Below are 24,239 nucleotides of genomic sequence, written 5' to 3' on the forward strand. Positions count from 1 at the left end.
ACAACAAATCACCTGTAACAGTGTTTAAACAACAACATACAACAAGGTAAGGCTTTTTAAGCATAGAGAATGACGCTCAGGCTTCAGAAATACAACGTGATTTTAGTTTACAAGTGCAGAAAAGAAATGCATTTAGCCGATGCACTATCTCGTGCTCCCAGAAAATGCACATCTCCTCCTCCTGGTTGGATAAAATGAGACAGCACACAGCTGATGATACAACTTTGAGGACCCTGAGCAGTTTTATCAAGGGCGGCTGGCCTGACAAGCAGTGCAGTCTATCACCTGAAGTGCAACCCTACTTCACTTTCTGGGATGAATTACTCATCGATGATGGAATCATAATGAAAGGCCTGAGAGCAGTAGTTCAGAGTTCACTGCAAAACATTTATGTCAACATCCTGCACAGAGGGCATCCATGTGCAGAAGCAACCAAACACAGGGCTGGAGACAGTGTTTTGGCCAGGGATGACCAAGAACAGAGACCAGGAGGTACAAGCTTGCTCGGTGTGCAATAGCACCAGATCACACCAAAAGAAAGAGCTGCTGCAGGTCCAGCAGTGCTGTACCTCCCCTGGTCAACTGTGGCAACTAACATCTTTGAACGGCACAGTCAACAGTATTTGGTTCTTGTCGATTCATTCTCTGGATGGTTTGAGTTAGATCTTTTACTCAACGTTACCCCGTCGTCAATCATTATCAAGTTAAAAAGACATTTTTCAGTGCATGGGGCCCCCCCACACTCTGCTATCGGACAATGGCACCTTGTTCACCAGTGAGAAATTCAGACACTTTGCAACAACATGGGATTTCTACCACACCACTAGCAGCCCAGAGTACCCACCTATAATAGTTGAACAGGTTGGCTGAAAGAGGTGTGAGGAGCGTGAAGCAACTCATGGAGAAGTCCCACAGGGAAAATACAGATGTGTTCCTAAACCCGCTGAACCTAAGGAACATCCCCAGCGACGCCACTCCGGCGCAAAGACTCATGTCCAGATAGACACGGATGACTCTGCCTGTGGCAAGGAGTCTCTTGGAGCCTCAGCTAAATCCCAACTGCTGATCAGGAGGCTAATGCAGAAAAGATACGATAGAAACAGCCAACCGCTCGTGCAGAAGGGCAAGTCAATGATGCAGACTCCACAGGGCTACAACCATATGGGCTATAGGCATAATCAAAAGGAGCTGTCAGGAGCCCAGGTCAGACCAGGTAGTGTATTGGAGAAACCGCTGACACATCCTACCCATAAAGGAGCCACTCCCATCCCGAACCATTCCTGATGAAACTATAAACCAGGATCTGGAACATGAACCCAGGGAAGGTAGAGCTCCCTCAGTAACGACCCATGAAACAAATGGCCGCAACCCCGAGACCACGGATGGCGTATCCTTTCAAGCTGAAGCACTCAAAGCAGCACTTGTAAGTCCAACCCAAAATATCGGGATTAAACTGGGCTGACTGCATGGATTGTGGTACATGAAGGGGATTGCCCAAGAAAGGGGATGTAGACAGCCGCTTCTATTGGCTGTCTGCACCCACTGAAGCCATTGTACTCGCTATGACGCTATTGCACATGCGCCAGTCCCCGCGAAGCGTGCTAGTTAAAAAAGGAGATGGAGCTGGGCTGGTGGCGGACACCATTTCCAGGGGCTTCTGTTGAATTTAACAGTGAAGCATTTGTCAGAGGTTGCCACTTTGTGTTGTCTGGTTATTCGATGCATCAACAATCACCCACCAAAGCCCTGCTCATGCTGGGAACCCGAGAGTCCCACTCCTGGCTGTGAATCCAAGGTCCCCAGTCAGTTCGGCTCCAAAAAACTTTCAGATAAATGAGGATTTCTGATTTATATTGGATATGCTCATTTATAGTTTATATAACTGAGGATTTTGGAGAATCTGATTTTGGCTAATTGGAGTTGTACTATACTTTAAGTTGATTTAGCTGTGCCAGAAATTGTACTATTATATTTTATTAAATGATTATGGAAAAGCAATGACAAGCATTCAAAAAATTCACAATTCTTAAGTAAACACTTCTTTACAATCACTTATGTAAATGGCATAACCATAGTTGATCAGAAGGTACTACCAGATTAGGCTCCAATAATAGCAAACAGAATAGTCAAGAAATTGAAGAAGAGGTGAAGAAAACAATATATCTGAAGATAATCACAGACTGATTGTGAGAGTTTTAACAAGCATGCAAAAGAAAGCACAAGTGCTTCTGTTATAGAACGAATTTAAAGAAATTACAAATATAATGGAATATCAACTAAGTGGCAAAGATATTAAATAAATAGTGCTTTTCACCAAAAGCAAAATACAAAGAATGTACTGGAAATTACAGGAATCCAATAAACTAATGACAGAAGTGCCATTGGTTCTATCATTGTTCTGAGGTTCCATCGTTTCAGATGTGATAGAGCAGGAGGGATGAAAGGGGGAGGAGTGGTATTGCTAGTCAGGGAAAATATCACAGCCGTGCTCAGGCAGGACAGGAGAGATGGATCATCTACTGAGGCTATATGGGTGGAAATGAGGAACAGGAAAGGTTATGACTACAGTAATAGGGTTGTATTATACACTGCCTAATAAAATCCATAGAGTTAGCAGACAGTTTCAAGAAACAAAATTGTGATAGTTGGAGAATTTAACTTTTCACACTGACGGGGATTCCATACTTCAAAAGGGCTGATACTTGGCTTATCAAATGTGTTCAGCAAAGTTTTCTCAATCAACAGAGAGAGCTACCAACCAGAGAGGTTGCAATACTGGATCTCCTATTAGGGATTGAGTCTGGACAGGTGACAGAAGTATGTGTAGTGAAACATTTTGGGTCCAGTGATGAGAATGCCATTAATTTAAAGTTAATTATGGAATAAGGATAGGTTTGGTCTGGTCCTCAGGTTAAGATTCTAAATTGGAGAAAAGCCAATTTTGAGAAAATGAGAAAGAATCTGGAAAGCGTGGATTGTGAGAAGTTGTTTTCTGGCAAGGACGTGTTCGGTAGGTGGAAGGCCTTCAAAGGCAAAATTTTAAGAGTACAGTTTGTATGTTCCTGTCAGGATTAAATAGGCATTGGGATCCTTGGTTTTTGAGGGATATTTGGATCTAATTAAGGTGCATAACAGGTATAGGCTAATGAGGTGCATGAGGAGTATAAAAAATGCAAGAAAAAACAAGGAAATCAGGAGAGCTAAAAGAAGGCACAAGGTTGCTTTGGCAGACAACGTGAAAGAAAATCCTAAGCCTGACATCAGTAGTAGGTAAATTATTGGAAGGTGTTCGAAGAGATTGCATTAGAGATATAAAGTACAGGTATCACCCCGCTTTACGAAAGTTCACTTTACGCCAATTTGCTTTTACCTCTACTTTTTAATCACTAACCGAAAGAAAGCCGGAGAATTTTTCACTTTTACGAAAAGGCAAAAAGTGAAAATAGTGATCAGCGGGCTATTGGGAGAGTGCAGGGCAGTGGGATCAGTATGGGGATTGATAGTGAACTGTCGGGAGAGCACGAGGCAGTGGGATCAGTGTGGGGACTGATAGCGAGCTGTCAGGAGAGCATGAGGCAGTGGTATGGGAATGTTCAAAAATTTTTCCCATATAAATTAATGGTAATCGCTTCTTCGCTTTATGCCATTTCAGCTCATGAAAGGTTTCATAGCAACTCTCTTCTTTTGGATAGTGGGGGATATCTGTATTATAACAGCCAAGGTCTGATAGGGATAGTTAATATGGCTTTGTGCAAATTAGGTCATGTTTAACCAATCTTAGAGTTTTTTTTTTAAAGGTTACCAGGAAAGTTGATGAAGGAAAGGCTGTTAATGATGTCTACATGGACTTTAGTAAGGACTTTTACAAGGTCCCACATGGAAGGTAGGTCATGAAGACTCAGACACTAGGTATTCTGAGAGAGGTAGTAGACTAAATTCAACATTGGCTATACTGGAGAAACCAGAGAGTGATGGTGAATGACTGCTTCTCAGACTGGAGGCCTGTGACTAGTAATGTCCTCAGGGATCAGTGCTGGGACCATTGTTGTTTGTCATCTATATCAATGGTCTGGATGATAATATGGTAAATTAGATCAGCAAATTTGAAAATGACACAAAGATTGGAGGCGTTGAGACCAGCGAGGAAAGCTTCAAAGCTTGTAAAGGGATCTGGACCAGCTGGATAAATGGACTTAAAAATGCCAGATAGAATTTAATGCAGACAACTGTGAGGTGTTGAATTTTGGAAGAACAAACCAAGGTAGAACAGTAAGTGGAAGGGCACTAAGGAGTGCAGTAGGACAAAGTGATCTGGGATTACAGATACAGTGGAACCTCAATTAAATGCAAATTTGGATACAACACGATGAGCCATCGGACGCTTTTTTTGCTCTTTCCAGAATTGAATTTTTTTTCAAATGGAACGCATTGTTAGAAAATGAAAATCATTTTCTGTGAAAGATAAGCTTCACTCATTTGACAGGATGAAGAATAAAAGTCAAACTCAAGTTGCACGTGACCTTGGCATACCTGAACCAACACTTGGTGGCTAGAAATCTCAGGAAGATAAGTTACATGTGCATCACTTTGGAAAGTTGAGGAAGAGGTGGGACTAAAGGCCAAACGCATGATGACAGACAAAGATATTAGCCTCAATGACTCCCTGTATGAGTGGTTCATTCAAGCATGCTCAGAAGGCCTTCCAATTTCCTGGCCTATTGCCAAAGCTCAAGCCGAGAAGTTTGATAAGCTGATCAATGGAGAAACCTCACAGATCATTGCTAGCAATGGATGGCTAGACCAGTTTAAATGCCAATATGGGATTCTTCAAGTGTTAGTGTGCGGAGAAAGTTGCTCAACCGACAGTGCCACCAGCGAATACCCGGCAGAACTAAAAGCTCTCTTAGAATAAGGTGGCTTCATTAAAGAACAAGAGTACAACTGTAGCAAAACAGGCCTCTGCTACAAGATGATCCAAGACAGCTCAATGTCTAGCAAAGATGATGCTCACAGCCAGCAGCATGCTGCTTTCAAGCAACTAACACTTGATTGCTTTTTTTTAAATAAAATGATGATTGTAAGAAATAAAAAGATGATTGCAAATACAGGTATTGTACATGTATTCTTGATTTTTTTTTTTGAAAACACTATTTCATGAACCCTGATTGAGCATGACCCTACTTTTTTTGCGATTTGTTTTTTTTGGACCTAAACTATTGCATTATAACAGGGTTCTACTATACATAATTCCCTGAAAGTGGCATCACAGATGGATAGGGTTGTAAAGAGAGCTTCTGGCATATTGGCCTTCATAAATCAAAGTATTGAGTAAAGGAGTTGGGATGTTATGGTAAAGTTGTACAAGACATTAGTGAGGCCAAATGTGGAGTATTGTGTACAGTTTTGGTCATCTAACTATACCTACCTAACTAAAGATATCAATAAGATTGAAAGAGTGCAAATTTACTAGGATGTTGCCAGGACTTTAGGAAGTGAGTTACAGAGACAGCATAACAGATTAGTACTTTATTCCCTGGAGCATAGAAGAATGAGGGGAGATTTGATGGAGGTATACAAAATTATGAGGGATATGGACAGAGTAAAAGCAAGTAGGCTTTTTTCCACTGAGGTGAGATACAAACCAAAGGACATGGGTCAAGGATGAAAGGGGAAAAGTTTCAGGCGAACATCTTCGCACAGAGTAGAGTGAGTGTGAAATGAGCTGCCAGCTGAGATGGTGAATGCAAGCTAAATTTTAACATTTTAGAAAAACTTGGACAGGTATATGGATGGGAGGGGTATGGAGGGCTATGGACTAGGTGCAGGTCAGTGGGACTAGACTAGAAGGGCTTGTTTTCTGTACTGTAATGATCTATAGTTCTAAATTTTAACAACAGCAGTTACAAAATCTAGAGCAGGGGTGTCAAACTCAAATTCACGGAGGGCCAAAATTAAAAACTTGGACTAAGTCGAGGGCCGAACTAAATATTTATTGAAAATTTTCAACAACATCTGCATGTTTTCTCTTCTTTCAACATATGTAATGTTAAACTTTTCCTTATTAAAATAAATGTTTAATAATAGTTTTGGATAAACTCTTTCATTGTCATTGGCCCATTTCCTTTAGCGTCTGAAACCGTGCACATGACGAGTCAATGAGGGATGATTAAAGCAGTGGTCTTCAAACTTTTTCTTTCTACCCACAGATCACCTTAAGCAATCCCTTACTAATCATAGAGCACCAATGGCACTGGGACGCGAGTAGAAAGAAAAAGGTTGAGAACTGTTGTATTGTGGTAACTCCACATCTGATTAGGTTAATTGTTAGGCAAGTGGTCAGAGAAGGACCCCCCCCCCCACCCCAAGAAAGGCTTAAATCACAGGAACAAAATAAGCTTCCGTCTCACTGTTCCCAATCTTACACACAGTCCTGATGTGGAATGTGGGGTCGCAGCTCCACGTTCACCCGAGTTCAGGTGCTGTCTGTGTGAAGTTTGTACGCTCTCCCCTTGTCTTGGACCAACAGGTTGGTCGCCTGACGAAGGCACCCGAACCCCCCATTGAAACGCCGGTGTCCGGGGCGGTGGAGGAATTGGTTGAGAAGAGCGCGTTGCTCCCACCCCCCTCCCATGGTTGGAGAGGCATTAAACTGCGATCTCACGGCGCCAGGCTCGTCTCCAACAAAAGGAGGGGGAGGCAGGGTCCGCCGCGCACGGAGCGAGGGGGAAGGCATCGCCAACAAGACATTCGGTCCGGCGTCGCCACTGAACCGCAGACCCAGCGAGGATGGTCCCCAACTCCAGCCGCGTCTGTGTGTCCGGGAGCTGGGTGGGCTGAGTGCGGCGCTCCGATCCCCGGGATTCGGGACTCTGAGATCCCTCCACACCTCCGGCGTCTTCATTTTCACCTTCAGTGTGCATGCGCTATACTGGCGCGGCGGCCAGCGGGCCAACTCTAATATATATTTAATATGATCTTGCGGGCCAAATATAATTATATCGCGGGCCAAATTTGGCCCGCGGGCCAGAGTTTGACATGTGTGATCTAGAGGTTCAAAAGCTACCAAATCCTTGGAACTGATAGGATTAAAGAAGATGCTAGAGAAAAAATTTGAGAGATTTTCCAGGAATCTCTAGATTCAAAAACCATCTCCAGAAAATTAAAGATTGTAGTTGTAAACTTTCAATAAATGAAAGATAAAAGTGTACTTTTAATAGAGATAATGCATTTACAGTGAAAAATAAATCACAATGTGATTAGATGTTGTCAACATCTTTTAATTGAAGAGAAATTCTTTTTAACGAATCATTGGTCTTCTTGAGACAGTTACTCATTGGGTAGAAAAGCAGGTTGGATATTATACTCCCTCTGCAACCCTTTCATCCAATAACTAGCTGCTTTGCATCCACCTCATGGCTTAGTTGTCTGGCTTTGTATTGTTAGCAAAATTAAATACATTATGTTCAGCCATATCTATTAACTATGGCTCAATTGTTTGTGCTGGCAACCTTCATTTGTAACATTCTGCAGTTCCTGAAAATTAGCCATTTATTATTACTGTTTCTGGTGCTAAAATAGCACACTCAAATACCAACTGAAAATTCAAAGAATGTAATGGCTAGTACATTAAGCATGGATTAAGCATGTCAACATTTTGGCAAGTATGTTTGGTACAGCAGTGGGGCAAAGTTTAAATTAATTTGGCAGGGGTATGGGAACCAGAGTGATAGGGAAAAGGGTAGGGAAGATAAAGAAATGGCCAAGAAAAGTAAAATAGGAAAATTAATGTTGGGAGGAGAAAGTAAAAAAAAAAAATCAGATGGTACAGTGAGTTTTCAGGTCAATGATAGTGTTAAGAAAATTACAAAGAAAAATAGTGGGCAGAAAAATCAAAAGAAAAGGTTACAGAAGTCACTAGATATCAAAAGGACAAAGAGCATAAGGGCACTTTATCTGAATGCCCGCAGTATTAGAAATAAGGTTAGTGAACTTGAAGCGCAAATCGGTACCCATTTGGTAGCCATCACAGAAACATGGCTTCAAGGTGACCCTAAATGGGAATTAAACTTTCAAGGGTATCAGGTGGTGCAAAGAGATAGACAGGATGTTAAGGGCGGTGGAATTGCACTCTTAATCAAAGATGAGCTCCAGGCAATAGTGAGGGATGATATAAGATCTAAAGAGCATAATGTTGAGTCCATTTGGGTAGAGATAAAGAATAACAAAGGTAAAAAATTATTGGTGGGTGTTATCTATCGCCCACCAAATAACAATAGTTTAGTGGTACAGGAAATAAATAGAGAGATAAATGAGGCATGCAATAATGATACGGCAGTAGTCATGGGGGACTTTAACTTCCACATAGATTGGGAAAATCAAGTTGATCGTGGTAGTCTGGAAGAGGACTTCATAGAATGCATCCGCAATAGCTTTCTTGAGCAGCATGTTAAGGAACGCACAAGAGAAAATGCTCTCCTGGATCTAGTGTTGTGCAATGAGATAGGTAGAGTAAATGATGTAATAGTCAGAGACCATCTGGGAAATAGCGATCATAGTATGATTGAATTTCTCATTCAGATGGAAGGGGAGATAGTTAGATCTAAAACTAATATATTATGCTTAAACAGGGGTGACTACCATAGGATGAGGGAGGAATTGGGCAGAGTGGACTGGGAGCACAGGCTAATTGATGAAACAGTTGAGGAACAGTGGAAGATTTTCAAAGAAATATTTTGTAATGCTCAACAAAAATATATTTCGGTCAGGAAAAAGGGCAGCAAGGGAGGGAAAAATCAACCGTGGTTAACAAAGGAAATAAAAGAGTATAAAATTGAAGGTGCTGGTGTACAAAGCTGCACAGAGGAGTGGGAAACTGGAAGATTGGGAAAACGTTAAGAGACAACAAGGGGTTACAAAGCGGGTAATAAGAAATGGGAAAAAGGATTATGAAAGTAAATTGGCACAAAATATAAAAACAGAAAGCAAAAAATTTTATAAATATATAAAACGGAAGAGGGTGGAGAATGAGAAAGGAAAACTGGTAGCAAAAAATGAGGAAATGGCCGAGGCATTGAACATATATTGTGTGTCAGTCTTCACGGTGGAAGACACGTCCAGCTTGCCCAAGTGCGGAGTTAAGGATGCAAATGTTGGGGAGGGCCTTGATAAAATAGTTGTTACAAAGGAAGTAGTGATGGAGAAACTAATGGGACTAAAGCCAGACAAATCACCTGGTCCTGATGATATGCATCCAAGGGTTCTGAAGGAAATGGCAGAAGTTATAGTTGATGCATTGGTGGTCATATACCAAAATTCCTTGGATTCTGGCCAGGTCCTGGCAGACCACTTTTTAAGAAGGGATGTAGACAGAAGACTGGAAATTATCAGCCAATTAGCTTGACGTCTGTAGTTGGAAAAATGCTTGAAGCCGTCATTAAAGATGAAATAGTGAAACTTTTGGAATGTAAGCGTTCAATCAGGCAGACGCAGCATGGTTTTAGAAAGGGAAGATCTTGTTTGACAAACTTGTTAGGATTCTTTGAGGATATAATGGATGAAGTGGATAGAGGGGAACAGGTTGATGTTGTATATTTGGATTTCCAGAAAGCGTTTGATAAGGTGCCGCACAAGAGACTTATCAGTAAGTTACAGGAAAGTGGAGTCCAGGGAAGTATATTGCCATGGATCGAAAATTGGTTGTCTGACAGGAGGCAGAGAGTCGGGATAAGTGGGAGTTTTTCAGGTTGACAGAGAGTGGTAAGTGGGGTGCCGCAGGGTCGGTGCTAGGCCCACAACTGTTCATCATTTACATTGATGACTTGGAGGAGGGGACAAAATGTGGTGTAGCCAAGTTTGCGGATGACACCAAATTGAGTGGAAGAGCAAATTGTAATGAGGATGTGGAGAGTCTGCAGAGGGATATAGTTAAGCTGGATGAGTGGGCAAAGGTCTGGCAGATGGAGTAAGTGTTAGTAAGTGTGAGGTTATCCACTTTGGCAAGAAAAATAAGAGATGAATATTATTTAAAGGGTGAAAAACTACAGCATGCTGTTGTGCAGAGGGCCTTGGGAGTGCTTGTGCATGAATCGCAAAAAGTTAGGTCGCAGGTGCAGCAGGTTATTAAGAAGGCAAATGGAATGTTGGCCTTCATCGCTAGAGGAATTGAATTCAGGAGTAGGGAGGTAATGTTGCAACTGTATAAGGTACTGGTGAGACTGCACCTGGAGTACTGTGTCCAGTTCTGGTCTCCATATTTGAGGAAGGATATACTGGCTTTGGAGACGGTCTTTACTAGGTTGATCCCTGGGATGACGGGGTTGACTTATGATGAAAGATTAAATTGTCTAGGATTGTATTTGCTCGAGTTCAGAAGAATGAGAGATCTTATAGAAACATATAGGATTATGAAGGGTATGGATAGGATAGATGTAGGAAGGTTTTTTGAGGTGGCCGGGGAAACTAAAATGAGAGGTCACAGTCTCAGGATTCGGGGGAGTAGATTTAGGACAGAGATGAGGAAAAATAGTTTTTCCCAGAGAGTAGTGAATGATTGGAATTCTCTATCCAGGGAAGTGGTTGAGGCTGCTTCATTAAACGTATTTAAAATTAGGTTAGATAAATTTTTACATGATAGAGGAATTAGGCGATATGGGGAGAAGGCAGGTAGGTGGCGTTAGGTCATAAATTAGATCAGCCATGATCTTATTGAATGGCGGAGCAGGCTCGATGGGCCATATTTGGCCTACTCCTGTTCCTACTTCCTATGTTCCTATGGCCATAAATTAACTGTCCTTCTAGTATAGGCAATCTTTGGCTTGGCTTCGCGGACGAAGATTTATGGAGGGGGTAAATGTCCACGTCAGCTGCAGGCTCGTTTGTGGCTGACAAGTCCGATGCGGGACAGGCAGTTCTCGTCGAGGGCTCAGTTGCAGAGAGGGTCAAGAACTTCAAATTCCAAGGATCTGTCCTGGAACCTTCATGGTGATGCAATAACAGAGAAGGCTCATCAGCAGTTATACTTTGTGAGGTGTTTGAGGAGTTTCAGTACGTCACCAAAGGTTCTCAGAAATAAGTATACCATGGAGAGCACACTGGCTGGTTACATCACTGCCTGGTATGGAAGCGCCAACACTCAGGACAATAACAAACTCAGCCTGCGATATGACAGGCACCAGATTTCAGTGTCTTAAAGCAGCCTCTGTCTTCAAAGGGTCCCATCACCCAGGCCATGCCCTCCTCCCTCCGCTACCGTTGGGATAAAAGGTACAGGAGCCTAAAGAGCACTCAGCATCACAAGAAGAGCTTCTTCCCCCCCACCCCCCGCCATCAGATTCCGGAATAATCAATGAAACACGACCCTGCCTGACTTTGGCTTTTCATGCACTATTTCTATTCATTGCTAAGTGGTTCATATCAAAGTTTGCACAGCGAATTTCGTGACTCGTTCGTGTCCATTAAGTCTGATAGATTCACAGCCTGCCCTTCCGCCCTCAGTCTCCACCACCCAGCCCGCCGGTCACCCACGAGTGCCCGGGAGTCTTCCAGCCAGGGCTGGCAGACTCAGGCCGCCGGCCTGGGGCCGACAGCGGAGCAGCCAGCCGCTCCTCACCTGTCCTCGCAGTCCTTGCACTTCACCAGGACGGCGGCGTTTTGACAGAACAGCTCCTCGGCCATCGTGCGCTGGGAGTTGGGGGTGGGGGGGGGGGTGGTCCTGCACCTGGTTTCACCTCATGGCAGCCGCAGCCAACAACCCTAGCGACAGGAGCGGCGAGCTCAGGGGTGCCGCATGGCTCTCAAGGCTCGGGGCAGGTAGAGCGGGGCAGGTAGAGCGGGGCTGGGCCCACCGCTCCGGACCGCTCCCTCTCCCAGTTGCCACGGGTTACCGGTTCCCGGCCGCTTTCCCGCCACCTTCACAATTTTGCCAACGATCAGCTCGGCTGTGCAGACAAGAGCGAACCACCACCACAAACAAAAAAAAATAAACTCGTTGCTGCCCCCTCCGGTCCCGGATGACCCAGCATTTCTGTCCAGCACCCATTCCGTCGTCAATGGACTGGAGGTAGGATTGGGAATACATGATAGAACAGAGGTTGTGGGCCCTGTTACCTTTGCAACTTGGGTCAACTTCTGGTGTTTGTGTGGATCTGCATCTTCTCCCTGTGACTGTGTACTTTTAGATTAAATTTAGATTTCACATTTATTGTCAAGAGTATTTACAGGACAGGGCATCACGTACAACCCTGAGGTTCTTTTTCCCGCAGGTGAGGTAGCACAGAATTACCACTTCTTGATAGTTCAATAAAACTGCACACAGTGTACACAGGTAAACAAAATTAAAAAATGTAAACAGATAAAGAAATGCTAACAAATTGACTGCAATGCAAAAGGAATTTTTAAAAATTCAATACAGTCCTTAAATGAGTCCATGATTGAATTTGTCATTGTCTGATGGTGGAGGGGTAGCAGCTCTTCCTGAACCTGGTGGTGCAATTCTTTTGGTATCTATATCCAGGGCATGCTCTACCATTATGCAAACTAGGCAACCGCCTAGAGCACAGACCTCAGAGAGGCACAGTCAGGGTGGCCAGACATCCAGTTTTAGGCCAGACAGTCCAGCTTTTGAGTTTGAGTAATCTCGGTGGCAGCGTCCGTATGTTTCCACATTGACGCAAGTGTTGCAGTTTAGTGCTGTTGGGGCTAGGCAACTCCCTCCCTCTCCGTGCTCTATACGGTTTTATCCTCACCAACTCTGGTTTGAAATTGCCTCTCAGTCTGGGATGCATGTATAGTCTGCTCCTCAGCCCAGGCAGCATTTGCAGAGTACCCTGATCAACATGTGACAACCAGAGTGATCGAGGTGCTGTCTGGAGAGTGAGGGGCTCAGGGAGGGTAACAGATAGCAGTTCCCCAAGGGAGCGGGTGGTGGTGGGGGGGTTGCAAGTGCCCTCGCTTGCCCCTAGTCATGTTGGTTCGATGCAGGGTCACTGGAGCCCAGCGCATCCCTCCCTTGCTCTGTGCTTCACCTCTCTCCCCGCTTCACGTCCCTTCCTCTCTCTCTGCTCCCCTCTCCCCATGTTCCCCCCCCCCCCCCCCCCCCCCCACCCTGGAGCTCTTGTTCAATGATAAACCCTGGGTGGATGTTTCCATGAGGTATTATTCTCACTGACTCAACTACTTTCTAACTCGTAACATGACATCTGTTATCAGTGTAAAAGATAAGCCAGGGTTCTGGATCTAGCCTCAATGGTATGTCTCTTCTAGCTTTATTGAATTATATTGAAGTTACAGCAAAGATGTGTGGGCATTCAGCCCAAATGTTTGGCAGCAAATCTTCTGCTCAAATCTAGTCCCTTCCTGCTCACTTCATTTCATTTTAACAGCATCACCTTCCTTCTTCATTTCTCATAACCCATTAAAGTTTCTCCACCATCAATATCATGGGTGGTTATCACTGGACCAACTAAATAAATACTTTGTCTACAAGAGATATTTACCTGATCAGGCAACATCAATGAAAAGAATGGATGCTTTTCTTTCACATGTAGATGTGGGACCAGATTCCATTTGATTATGCTGGTGGCTTCTCCAATCAAATGTAAATTGACAATTGTAGTGGCCTATCTGATGGCACTACCTTATGCAAGTGACAATAAATGACACTGGAGACTGGAGAGTCAGGAGTCAGTACCTTTACTGTGTTTAACCACAGCTTTTATAGTTCCCTCTGTGCGCTTCACGCTGAGCCTTCTGAGATGCGGTAGTGATGTCACTTTCCAGCGTCGGGTATCGGGTGTCATAAAAAGTGCGGGTTCTTATTCGTGTGCTTTTCCTAATTGCTGGTGCCTGGCTTGTAGCTGGAAAACTGGGACATCGTTGGAGGCTATGCACTCTGGTAATGCACTTGCTTAACTGTTGTGTGTGTGGGGCTCCCGCTACATCATTTCCCCCCCCCCCAGAATCGTGGCTGCCAGTCGCAGGTTCCTGCTGGTATTTCAGCCTGGGACGTCCTCTGGGATGTTTCAGAGATGACGAGCTTGGTCTTGAAAGGTCAGTGTGTGCCGGTTTCAGTCGTTCATTTGTGAACATACACTCTTGGCTCCCTACGTCCAATGTAAATACTACACCTTCTTGCCTTAAGTGCCGACTTTAAATGCCTATGGAACTGTTCCACGAGTCCATTTGATTGAGGATGATAGGTGATTGTGTGGTGTAATTTACTTCCACAGAAGTTTGAAATCCATGTCCACAGGTGGGAAGTAAACTGCATACCTCTATCTGAAGTGATGTGACTAGGTACACCAAATCGTGCAACCCAATTAAAAATAAAGGTCCGTGCACACGTCTCCGTGTCTGCTGCCTGCATAGGGATTGCTTCCGGCTAACGACTAAAATGGTCAATAACAGTAAATAAATATTTCATCCCTTGACAGACCGGCAAAGGTCCAACTACATCCACGTGGACATGCTGAAATTTTGCATCCACTGTGGAGAATCTTTCAGGTGGTACACGCATGTGTCTGTGAATTTTAGCTTTTTGGCACTGAAGACTAGTTTTGGCCCACAGGGAGATATCTCTCTTTAGACCATGCCACACATAACGATTTGACACTAGTTTAACGGAAGATCTAATGGAAGGATGCGAAAGATTATGTATATCATCGATGATCTTCCTGCGCCAGCTAACTGGTAGAATGGATCTAGAGTGTCCTGTGGAAATGTCGCAAAGGAGTGATTTCCTCAATCTGGAGACTTGTAATGGCAGTTTTGTAGGCTTGTACCTCCTCATCCCGCTGTTGGTCTTCCGCCAACTGTGCCATGTCGATTCCACCCTGGACTGAAGAGACAGTTGGTCTCGATAGGGCATCTGCCACCTGAGTGGAAAAACTGGCAAAGTACTGAATGTCAGTTGTGAACTCAGAGATGAATGACAGTTGGTGTTACTGCCTCGCGGCCTACGGGTCAGATATCATACTCATGGCCTGCACGAGGGATTTATGGTCAGTAAAGGCTGCGCTGGGTGGGTCACGTCTCCAGAATGGAGGACCATCGCCTTCCCAAGATCGTGTTATATGGCGAGCTCTCCACTGGCCACCGTGACAGAGGTGCATCAAAGAAAAGGTACAAGGACTGCCTAAAGAAATCTCTTGGTGCCTGCCACATTGACCACCGCCAGTGGGCTGATATCGCCTCAAACCGTGCATCTTGGCGCCTCACAGTTTGGCGGGCAGCAACCTCCTTTGAAGAAGACCGCAGAGCCCACCTCACTGACAAAAGGCAAAGGAGGAAAAACCCAACACCCAACCCCAACCAACCAATTTTCCCCTGCAGCCGCTGCAACCGTGTCTGCCTGTCCCGCATCGGACTTGTCAGCCACAAACGAGCCTGCAGCTGACGTGGACTTTTACCCCCTCCATAAATCTTCGTCCGCGAAGCCAAGCCAAAGAAAGGCCGTAAACACTCGACCCTCCAGCATGTATCTGAAATGGTGCACCGCCAAATACAATGACAGTAATTCTCGGTTGAATGTGATATATCTCATCTCTGTAGGTCGAAGATGTCTGCTATAAAATGCAAGTGGCACCCATTGTCCTTTTATGTGTTGTTGCAACACTGCACTAATTGCATGGTTGGATGCATCTGTAGTTAGCGAGAGGGGCTCTTCGTGATCTGGGTGAGCAAGACTTGCCGCAAATGCCAAAGAATCCTTGGTTCTTTCGAAAGCCATGTCTACTTCCTCATCCCGATGCAATATATTTGATCTTTTTCTATTTAATAGGTCAAACAGTGGGTGCATCACGGCTGCCGCTCCTCTAATGAAACGATGGTAAATTCCTATGAATCATTTTTAAATCCTTCCGAGTAAGAGGCCAGCGAATCTTGCATTTGGCCTTCATTTTGTCCGGCAACGGTATAGTTCCAGTACGAGAAATCATGTGGCTGAGAAAATCAATTGCAGCTGTACTGAATTGATATTTTGCGGAGTTGACTGAAAGGCCAAAATCCTGTACTCTAGCGAACAGGAGACGGATGTGTCGTTTATGCAATTCCTTATCATGGCTCGCTATGAGGATGTCATCCAAATATACGAAGAATCCTTCTAACTCCCTAGTGACAACATCCATCAATCTTTGAAACATCTGGGCTGCGTTCTTCAGACCAAACGGCATTCTGATAAATTCAAAGAGATCAAAGGGGGTTATAATAGACGTCTTTGGAACATCCACAGGATGAACTGGAATCTGATAGTATCCCTTCACTAAATCTACTTTGGAAAATATAGTAGCATTAGCCAACTGTGCTGAGAAATCCTGAATATGAGGGATTGGATAGCGGTCGGAGACGGTTATATCGTTCAACCACCTGTAGTCCCCAAATGGCCACCAACCACCGCAGCTTTTAGGTACCATGTGAAGGGGTGAAGCCCATGGACCTGCATACCACCCCTAATTCCTCCATTACTGCGAATTCTGCTCTTGCCATTGTAAGCTTGTCTTTTGGAAGCCCACGAGCCCTAGCATAAATAAGCGGACCAGTTGTATCAATATAATGATATACACCATGCCGCGGCTTATTATCCTGAAAAGTAGTCATCAACAGTCCTGGGAACTCTAAATATCAAGGAGTATGCATTCTGCTGAATCGCCTGAACTCTTACCAGTTGGAAAGAATGACGCATTCTCTTAAAGGACAAACTTTGGAAGTTATCCATGTTTATCAGACGGCATTTATGTATATCCACCAGGAGACCATGCTCTCTCAAAAAATCTGCGCCTAGCAGGGGAAAACCTACTGAGGCCACCATGCATTTCCAGTAGAATACTGCTGAACCCGCATATATCATGACCTTCCTCATTCCGAAAGTTGGAATCATGGTACCATTAACTGCTGAAAGCGATGGAGAACGTGCACCTTGTGCCAATTCAAAATGTGTCGAGGGAATAATACTGAACTCAGCTCCCGTATCTATCGAGTAATCCACCCCCAAAATCACGTCACGCAAATAAAGTAGACCTCGTTCTTAGCCAACTGCCAAAGCTACTAAATGGTGATTGGCAGGTCCGTTTCCCTGACATGGTGGTGGACCTGGGTAAGTACAAGGACTCTTACATCTATAGGCAGAGCGACCCCATCGCCAATGATAAAAATAGTATCTGGAACTTTTGTTTCCTTGATTAGAACGTGGCCGCTGTACTGCCGCATATGCCGGTGGTCTTGGCATTTTGAGGGGCTCGGACAACTCAGCCGCACAGATGGGCTACACCTGCATTCTGTTAGCCTGTAGAAGGCCATAAAGTTGGTCGGTTTCTCTTGCTACCAAATGTGACTAAGCAAAATTCATGTGCGCCACTCCCGCCACCACATGCACTGGTAATTTTGATAAAAACAGCGCCTCGAAAATAAAGCAATTGTATTGCCGGCGGCTAGTGATACCAGCTCTTGCATTAACTGGGATGGACTACGGTCCCCCAGTTCTTGCATATTCAAAATCCTTATAGCCCGTTCATGACAAGAATGCTCAAATGTTTTCAGCAGAAAGTCCCAGAATTTAGTGTACTTCTGGTGCACCAGCAGGTTATTGATGAATGAACTCACCCTTGCTGCGGTCGTAGTATCTAATGCACTCACAACGTGCCAATATCTCGTGTCCTCAGATGTAATGTTCCAAAGCACAAATTGCGCTTTGTCCAGCTGCAGCCAGCTGCGTGGCCGATCCAACCAAAATGGAGGCAGGCAAACTGCTACTGCATTAATCACCACTGGTGCTGCTGCCAGCGAGGCTGCGTCAACCTCCAACTTCGAAGTTGTCGGTTGCTCGTCCATGTCAGTCATGTGCGACTCAGTGTAGCTGAGGCCTGTCGGGGTCACTAAAATATGTAGTGGCCTATCTGATGGGAATAAATGACACTGGAGACAGTAGAGTCAGGAATCAGTACCTTTATTGTGCTTTATTGTACTTTCCAGCCTCGGGTGTAGGGTGCCATAAAAAAAACACAGGCTCTTATTCGTGCGCTTTTCCTAATTGCTGGTGCCTGGCTTGTAACTGAGGACTGAGACATTGTTGGAGGCAATGCGCTCTGGTAATGCACTCGCTTAACTGTTGTGGTGACGCACGATTCTGTTGTACGCGTGGGGCTCCCGCTACAATACCAAATTTTCTTTGGGGTTGTGTCATGATCTGGCTACTTTCTTGGTGATGGTCTAATTCAGAAATATCTATTCCTGAGGCTGTAAGGAGGTCCAATATTTCTATGATGGCCAGCATGGTGTACCCAGGCTCCAAGAAGACACAAATGAGCACCACTTGAGAGATCATGGTCGGAAGGCTTTGTTTTATAATCAAGGATAACCAGATTGTGCCAATTACTGTGAGGGAGACCAGGGAGTTCCAGAGGAGAATTTATGCGGGAGGTAACATTGCACTCTAAATTAAACTGATCACCATGGAATTAATGGAATAATACACAAAACTGCTGGAGAAACACAACAGGTCATTCAGCATCCATAGAAAGTAAAAGATGTTTCGGGCCTGAGCCCTTCATCAAGTGGAAAAATGTAGGGATGGGAAGAAGAGGAAGGAGGAAGTATAACAGCTCATCTGGAATGAGATGTGGAATTCTTGGGTCTCAGTGTCAGGATATTATGGACAAATATTCACAATTAATCAAACTTTATTTTTTTATTTTATAGAGGTACAGTACTGTAACAGGCCCTTCTAGCCCATGAGCCCATGCCACCCAATTACACCCATGTGATCAATTAACCTACTCTCCTGTTCATCTTTGGAATGTGGAAGGAAACCGAAGCACCTGAAGGAAACCCATGCAGACATGGGGAGAACGTACAAACTCCTTATGGACAGCATCAGATTCGAACCCAAGTAGCTGCTGCTGTAATAGTCTTGTAATAACCAGTATACCTTTTCATACAAGTACATGTTAAGTACTGCAAAGAATTTCCTACCAAATCAAGATGCTAAGTGCCAAATAGACAACTCTCATGGCTCCAAGACACAGTCAATGTGAAGGTGTTTGCCTGTAGAATCTTGTTGTGAAACAATTGCAAAGCCAAAAAATGGAAATGCAACCAATAAATGACTTGTGAACAATGTTAATTATTTATTTCAATAGCTAATTTTTTTTGTCTCCCAATACTTGTTAGCAATATCCTTTCAAGAGTCACCAATATAGAGTCATAAAGTCGCAAAGCATACAAACAGGCCCTTTGGACCATCAAGTACCCCGTCAATACTAATCCTATTTCCCAATACTTGGTCTGTAGCTTCCTTTAACCTAGCAATTCATTGTTTGCCAGATAGTTCTTAAATATCTGTTTCAAACAATGCATTGTAGAATGATAAGATAGGTGAAAAAAATCTCTAATCCTCTTACTCCTCACCTTAAACTTTTGCCTTTTGATATGAGACATTTCTTCATGGAGGTTTTCTCACTATCCACCTTGTCTATGCCTCTCATAATGCTGAATACATTCCAGTTGTTCTTGATGACAACAACAATCACTTCGAGCTTGTTCTTTAAATGTTCTTCTGCATACAACGATTAAAGAATAGGGTGAGTTCATCTAGATTCTGGAGCAGAGATAAAGGTTAAACATTTTTCATTCATTCTGCAGATTAACTCCATGCCAGTGGAAAGCTTGTTGAAGGTGAAGTGTAGATTTGAAGTGAGGACAAATGATGGTGATAAATGTGAGAAGTTTTCTCCATGATCTTTCTCAGCTGTGTTCTCATAGGGAAGGGCTGAGACAGCCAAGCATTTGGGAGGATCTTGAGGAAATCATGGAATAGTTGCAGATAGGATTGGTGATGGTGAGAGGAATCTCCTGGCAATGGGACCTACACCATAGCCAAATAAATTCAACAATCCTACTGTCACACAAACATCTTAAAACAAGCAAAAGGTCACATCTTAAAACTTTCCTTGTTCTCTTCTGCCTAGTTGGCATAGTTTGGGTTTTTTTTATTCCACACATGACTCCTGAGTGGATGTGAACATCACATCGTGGCTTTGAAGAGGTTATCCAGCCTTTGCCTCAAGATGATGAGCAGCAACAGACTGAACTCAACCCAGGAAGTCAACTTTGTTAATACTTCCAATTGCAGCACAAGAAACCACCCACCAACTGAGTCTACCAGAGAAGCAGCATCATGAGACTTTCAGCATGTCATATCAGTGTAACAATTTATCCTCCAACAAATTCCTGGGATGGCTGCTACACTTCCCTGGTGAGGTGAGAAGGGTTAGAAAGCATGAATCTACTTTCTTCACTCAGGATGATGTAATTTGCCCTTTTAATTTGCAACTCCAGCAGTGATCTTGCAATTGTGCATTGGGTCAGATTGTTGCCAGCCGTGGTCATACAATGTAATCTGGGCCAAGCTACTCAGGCTTACAGCTTCACTCCACCTTACCACCAGCCATGTAAGAGCCAAGGGTAAAATCACTGCATAGAGGCACCATGACAAGACCAAGATCCTGCAGTGTCATGAACAGTAGATGCATCTATCATTCATTGCTGTTTGCTTGCTTTGATGGTTTTGGAATGATAGAGTGCTAGTGATCCTCCTGGCCACAAGAAGGAATGAGAGACTAGTTTATTACAGCTTCAGTTGGATTCAAGATGGATGCCTCCACACAGTGCTGAGTGAGTTCTTTAGCTAATAAAGTATAATTGTTTTAAAATGACCCAAGTTTCTTTCTTACAATATAAGGAACATCACAGTTTAAAAGAACAATGCTCTGGAAAGTTGCCGGAGTGATGAGATTGGTTTTTGGAAAAAGGAGCACATAATGAGAATCAGAGGGAGGATTTTATTCATTTTCTTTGGTTAAAGAGCAGCCATTGTAACTGCTGCCTGTCATCTGAGCCAGAAAGGGGCTACTAGTATAAGTTTCTACCTTACTCTCTGCTCAACTGCCATTTCTTCATCCCTATCCTTCTCTTCACCTCTACATTCTGTTACCCAGCTGCCACAGTGGGTGATCCCACAGGTAAAATAGGATCACTTCATATCTTTAGACTCTATCAGAGAATTTCTGAACGTCTGACCAAGCAATATAGCCAATCCTTCTGATTAGGCATTTTTTTACGAAAGTGGATGTATTTTATTGCTCCTTAAACAATGGTGAAATCTAGGAATCCTCCCACAGTCCTCCTTATGTGTTTGTAACGGCACCAAATTACCACAGCTTACAAACAAATAAAGAATACATTCACTCGCTTCTTTCAGCTCACCATGAAGTCAACTTTCATTTGTTATTCCTAAACATAAAATTGCATTCTTCAGCTCCCCAAACACAACCCAGTCAAACTCCTCTGACCTTCTCAATAGTTCACTGCCACATGGGTGATCCTGACACTCTCACTGTCCTCCTGTGTCTGAGATTCATAACCGTTTGCTGGTGCTTAACACATCCGTGCATGTGGGCTATTAACCCTGCCTGTCGCATCACTTACATCATCAACGGCGACAGGCACCACTCCTGATGAAGATAAGTAAGCAACCACGACAGCCCCCACCCCCACCCCCAAGCCTCCAAGCCAAGCAAGGAGGTGACTGAAACTGTCGCACTACATAACAGTCCAGGGGACTGACAGTTTGGCCTGACCTCGTACGATAGTGCAAGATAGGCGCTGCACAGTCTGACTGGGAAGGGAGCAACTGGTCCTGTGACGCTGGCTCTGATGTAGAACATAGACCATTGATATATGCCAGCTTTAACCTGTCGATGGAAACCGTATCCATTCCTGTTGATTACTAAACTCTTTGGCTGGCATCATAAGACGTGAAAAGGACCATTGTAAATAGCCTAAAGTGGTTTTCAAACAGCATCATCCTGAAGGAACGCTGATTACAGCACTGTAAATTATTCGACACATTCACTGCAGTTGACACCTGCCACATAGGAGTAGGTTGGGGTAATCTCACAAAATCAACATAACTAGCCGGATCATAGAGTGTTGAGCTTGGATTCGGATTCACAAACTTGCCTGTCAAGGTTCTTTTCTCCTTTTTCTTTGGCTTGGCTTCGCGGACGAAGATTTATGGAGGGGGTAAAAAGTCCACGTCAGCTGCACGCTCGTTTGTGGCTGACAAGTCCGATGCGGGACAGGCAGACACGGTTGCAGCGGTTGCAGGGGAAAATTGATTGGTTGGGGTTGGGTGTTGGGTTTTTCCTCCTTTGCCTTTTGTCAGTGAGGTGGGCTCTGCGGTCTTCTTCAAAGGAGGTTGCTGCCCGCCAAACTGTGAGGCGCCAAGATGCACGGTTTGAGGCGTTATCAGCCCACTAGCGGTGGTCAATGTGGGAGGCACCAAGAGATTTCTTTAGGCAGTCCTTGTACCTTTTCTTTGGTGCACCTCTGTCACGGTGGCCAGTGGAGAGCTCGCCATATAACACGATCTTGGGAAGGCGATGGTCCTCCATTCTGGAGACGTGACCCATCCAGCGCAGCTGGATCTTCAGCAGCGTGGACTCGATGCTGTCGACCTCTGCCATCTCGAGTACTTCGACGTTAGGGATGAAAGCGCTCCAATGGATGTTGAGGATGGAGCGGAGACAACGCTGGTGGAAGCGTTCTAGGAGCCGTAGGTGGTGCCGGTAGAGGACCCATGATTCGGAGCCAAACAGGAGTGTGGGTATGACAACGGCTCTGTATACGCTTATCTTTGTGAGGTTTTTCAGTTGGTTGTTTTTCCAGACTCTTTTGTGTAGTCTTCCAAAGGCGCTATTTGCCTTGGCGAGTCTGTTGTCTATCTCATTGTCGATCCTTGCATCTGATGAAATGGTGCAGCCGAGATAGGTAAACTGGTTGACCGTTTTGAGTTTTGTGTGCCCGATGGAGATGTGGGGGGGCTGGTAATCATGGTGGGGAGCTGGCTGATGGAGGACCTCAGTTTTCTTCAGGCTGACTTCCAGGCCAAACATTTTGGCAGTTTCCGCAAAGCAGGACGTCAAGCACTGAAGAGCTGGCTCTGAATGGGCCATTCAGAGCCTGTCAAGGTTAACATATTACTATATACCAGCTCTACTGCTGAACATCCAAGGTCTGCCTTAACAGCAGTACACATTCCAAGGAGAACCATGAGCAAATATTTGCTCCTCGTAGATGCATCACTCCCTGCTGTTAATCCTGCCTTCACTTGTCGATGGAAATGGTCAACGTGGCCATTGGCCTGTGGATGGTAAGCTGTAATGTGAATAGGAGTAGTGGCCCAGAAGATCAGTGAGAGCGTGGAACAACGCCGACTCGAATTGAGACCCTCGATCCATTGTAATAGTGACCAGAACACTGAAAGATGGAATCCAACAATCCACAAAAGTCCTAGCAACTGTCTCTGTAGAGATGTCAATGATAGGAATGGCCTCCTGCCACCTTATAGTCTAGTCTTTACACGTGAGCAATTAAGTATATCCACGAGATAGTGGAAATGGGCCTACCAAGTCCAGGTGCACCTGTTGAAAGTGGGAATCTAAAACAACAAAATCCCCCAGCTTGGATTTTGTATGTCTGGAGACTTTAGAGCACACATGTCAAACTCTGGCCCGCGGGCCAAATTTGGCCCGCGATATAATTATATTTGGCCCGCAAGATCATTTCAAAAATGTATTAAAGGATGTGAGCACATCCTTCTCCATTGTAACACGAGAAATTGTAACACGAGAAGTCTGTCGATGTCATCAGCCGGCAAGCCGGTTGGAAGGCTCCCCGCACAACCAGTCACTTCTCCCACCTGTCGAGCGGTGCAGCGGATTGGCGAGTGCCTGTGATTTCCTGTCGGCGCAACGGGCATGGCAGGCTGTGCACGTCCCCCGGGCAGCGTGAGCCCCGCGCGACTGGCACCGGACGGCCCTTCCACAGCGCGAGCGCACTTCTCCCGGTCGCCACGGCCTTCAGCGCTTGCACCCGCGCGGACCCCAGGGACGGCTGGTTCAGCCCTGCACGTGAAGAGAGAGATGGTGGCTGTCCGCAAAGGCTGATCGGCAGCGTGCTGGGCCTGAGTGGGTGGATAAGCAGGGGTGGGCAGAGGGTGTAGGTGAGGAGTAATGGGCAGGGGAAGTTATGGTGGTGCGAGGGGCAGTTAGAGGGAGGAATGAGTAGAAGGAGGGGTGGATAGGGAAGAGGTAAAAGGGGAGGGGCAGGATGAGTAGGGGAGGGGTGATTAGAGGGTGAGAGACGGGTAGAGGGAGGAACAGGTTGAGGGGAGAGGCAGTAGAGGGGCG

At 44.8% G+C, this 24,239-nt stretch overlaps 1 protein-coding gene and 1 long non-coding RNA gene across 2 annotated transcripts in view; one reads left to right on the forward strand and one right to left on the reverse strand.

The window, feature by feature from the left end:
* sass6 (SAS-6 centriolar assembly protein) overlaps window positions 1–11,938 on the reverse strand; it is a 90,032-nt gene extending 78,094 nt beyond the window's left edge. The window contains exon 1 of the mRNA XM_069929084.1: window positions 11,609–11,938. Coding sequence (XP_069785185.1) covers window positions 11,609–11,673 — 65 coding nt within the window. The 5' untranslated portion in view covers window positions 11,674–11,938. The remainder of the gene's footprint in view (window positions 1–11,608) is intronic.
* Window positions 11,057–24,239, forward strand: part of LOC138759142 (uncharacterized) — a 74,269-nt gene continuing 61,086 nt past the window's right edge. Inside the window, exon 1 of the long non-coding RNA XR_011354641.1 lies at window positions 11,057–11,113. This is a non-coding gene — a long non-coding RNA (uncharacterized lncRNA). The remainder of the gene's footprint in view (window positions 11,114–24,239) is intronic.

The sequence above is a fragment of the Narcine bancroftii genome, chromosome 1, assembly GCF_036971445.1.
Source record: "Narcine bancroftii isolate sNarBan1 chromosome 1, sNarBan1.hap1, whole genome shotgun sequence".
Lineage (NCBI taxonomy): Eukaryota > Metazoa > Chordata > Chondrichthyes > Torpediniformes > Narcinidae > Narcine > Narcine bancroftii.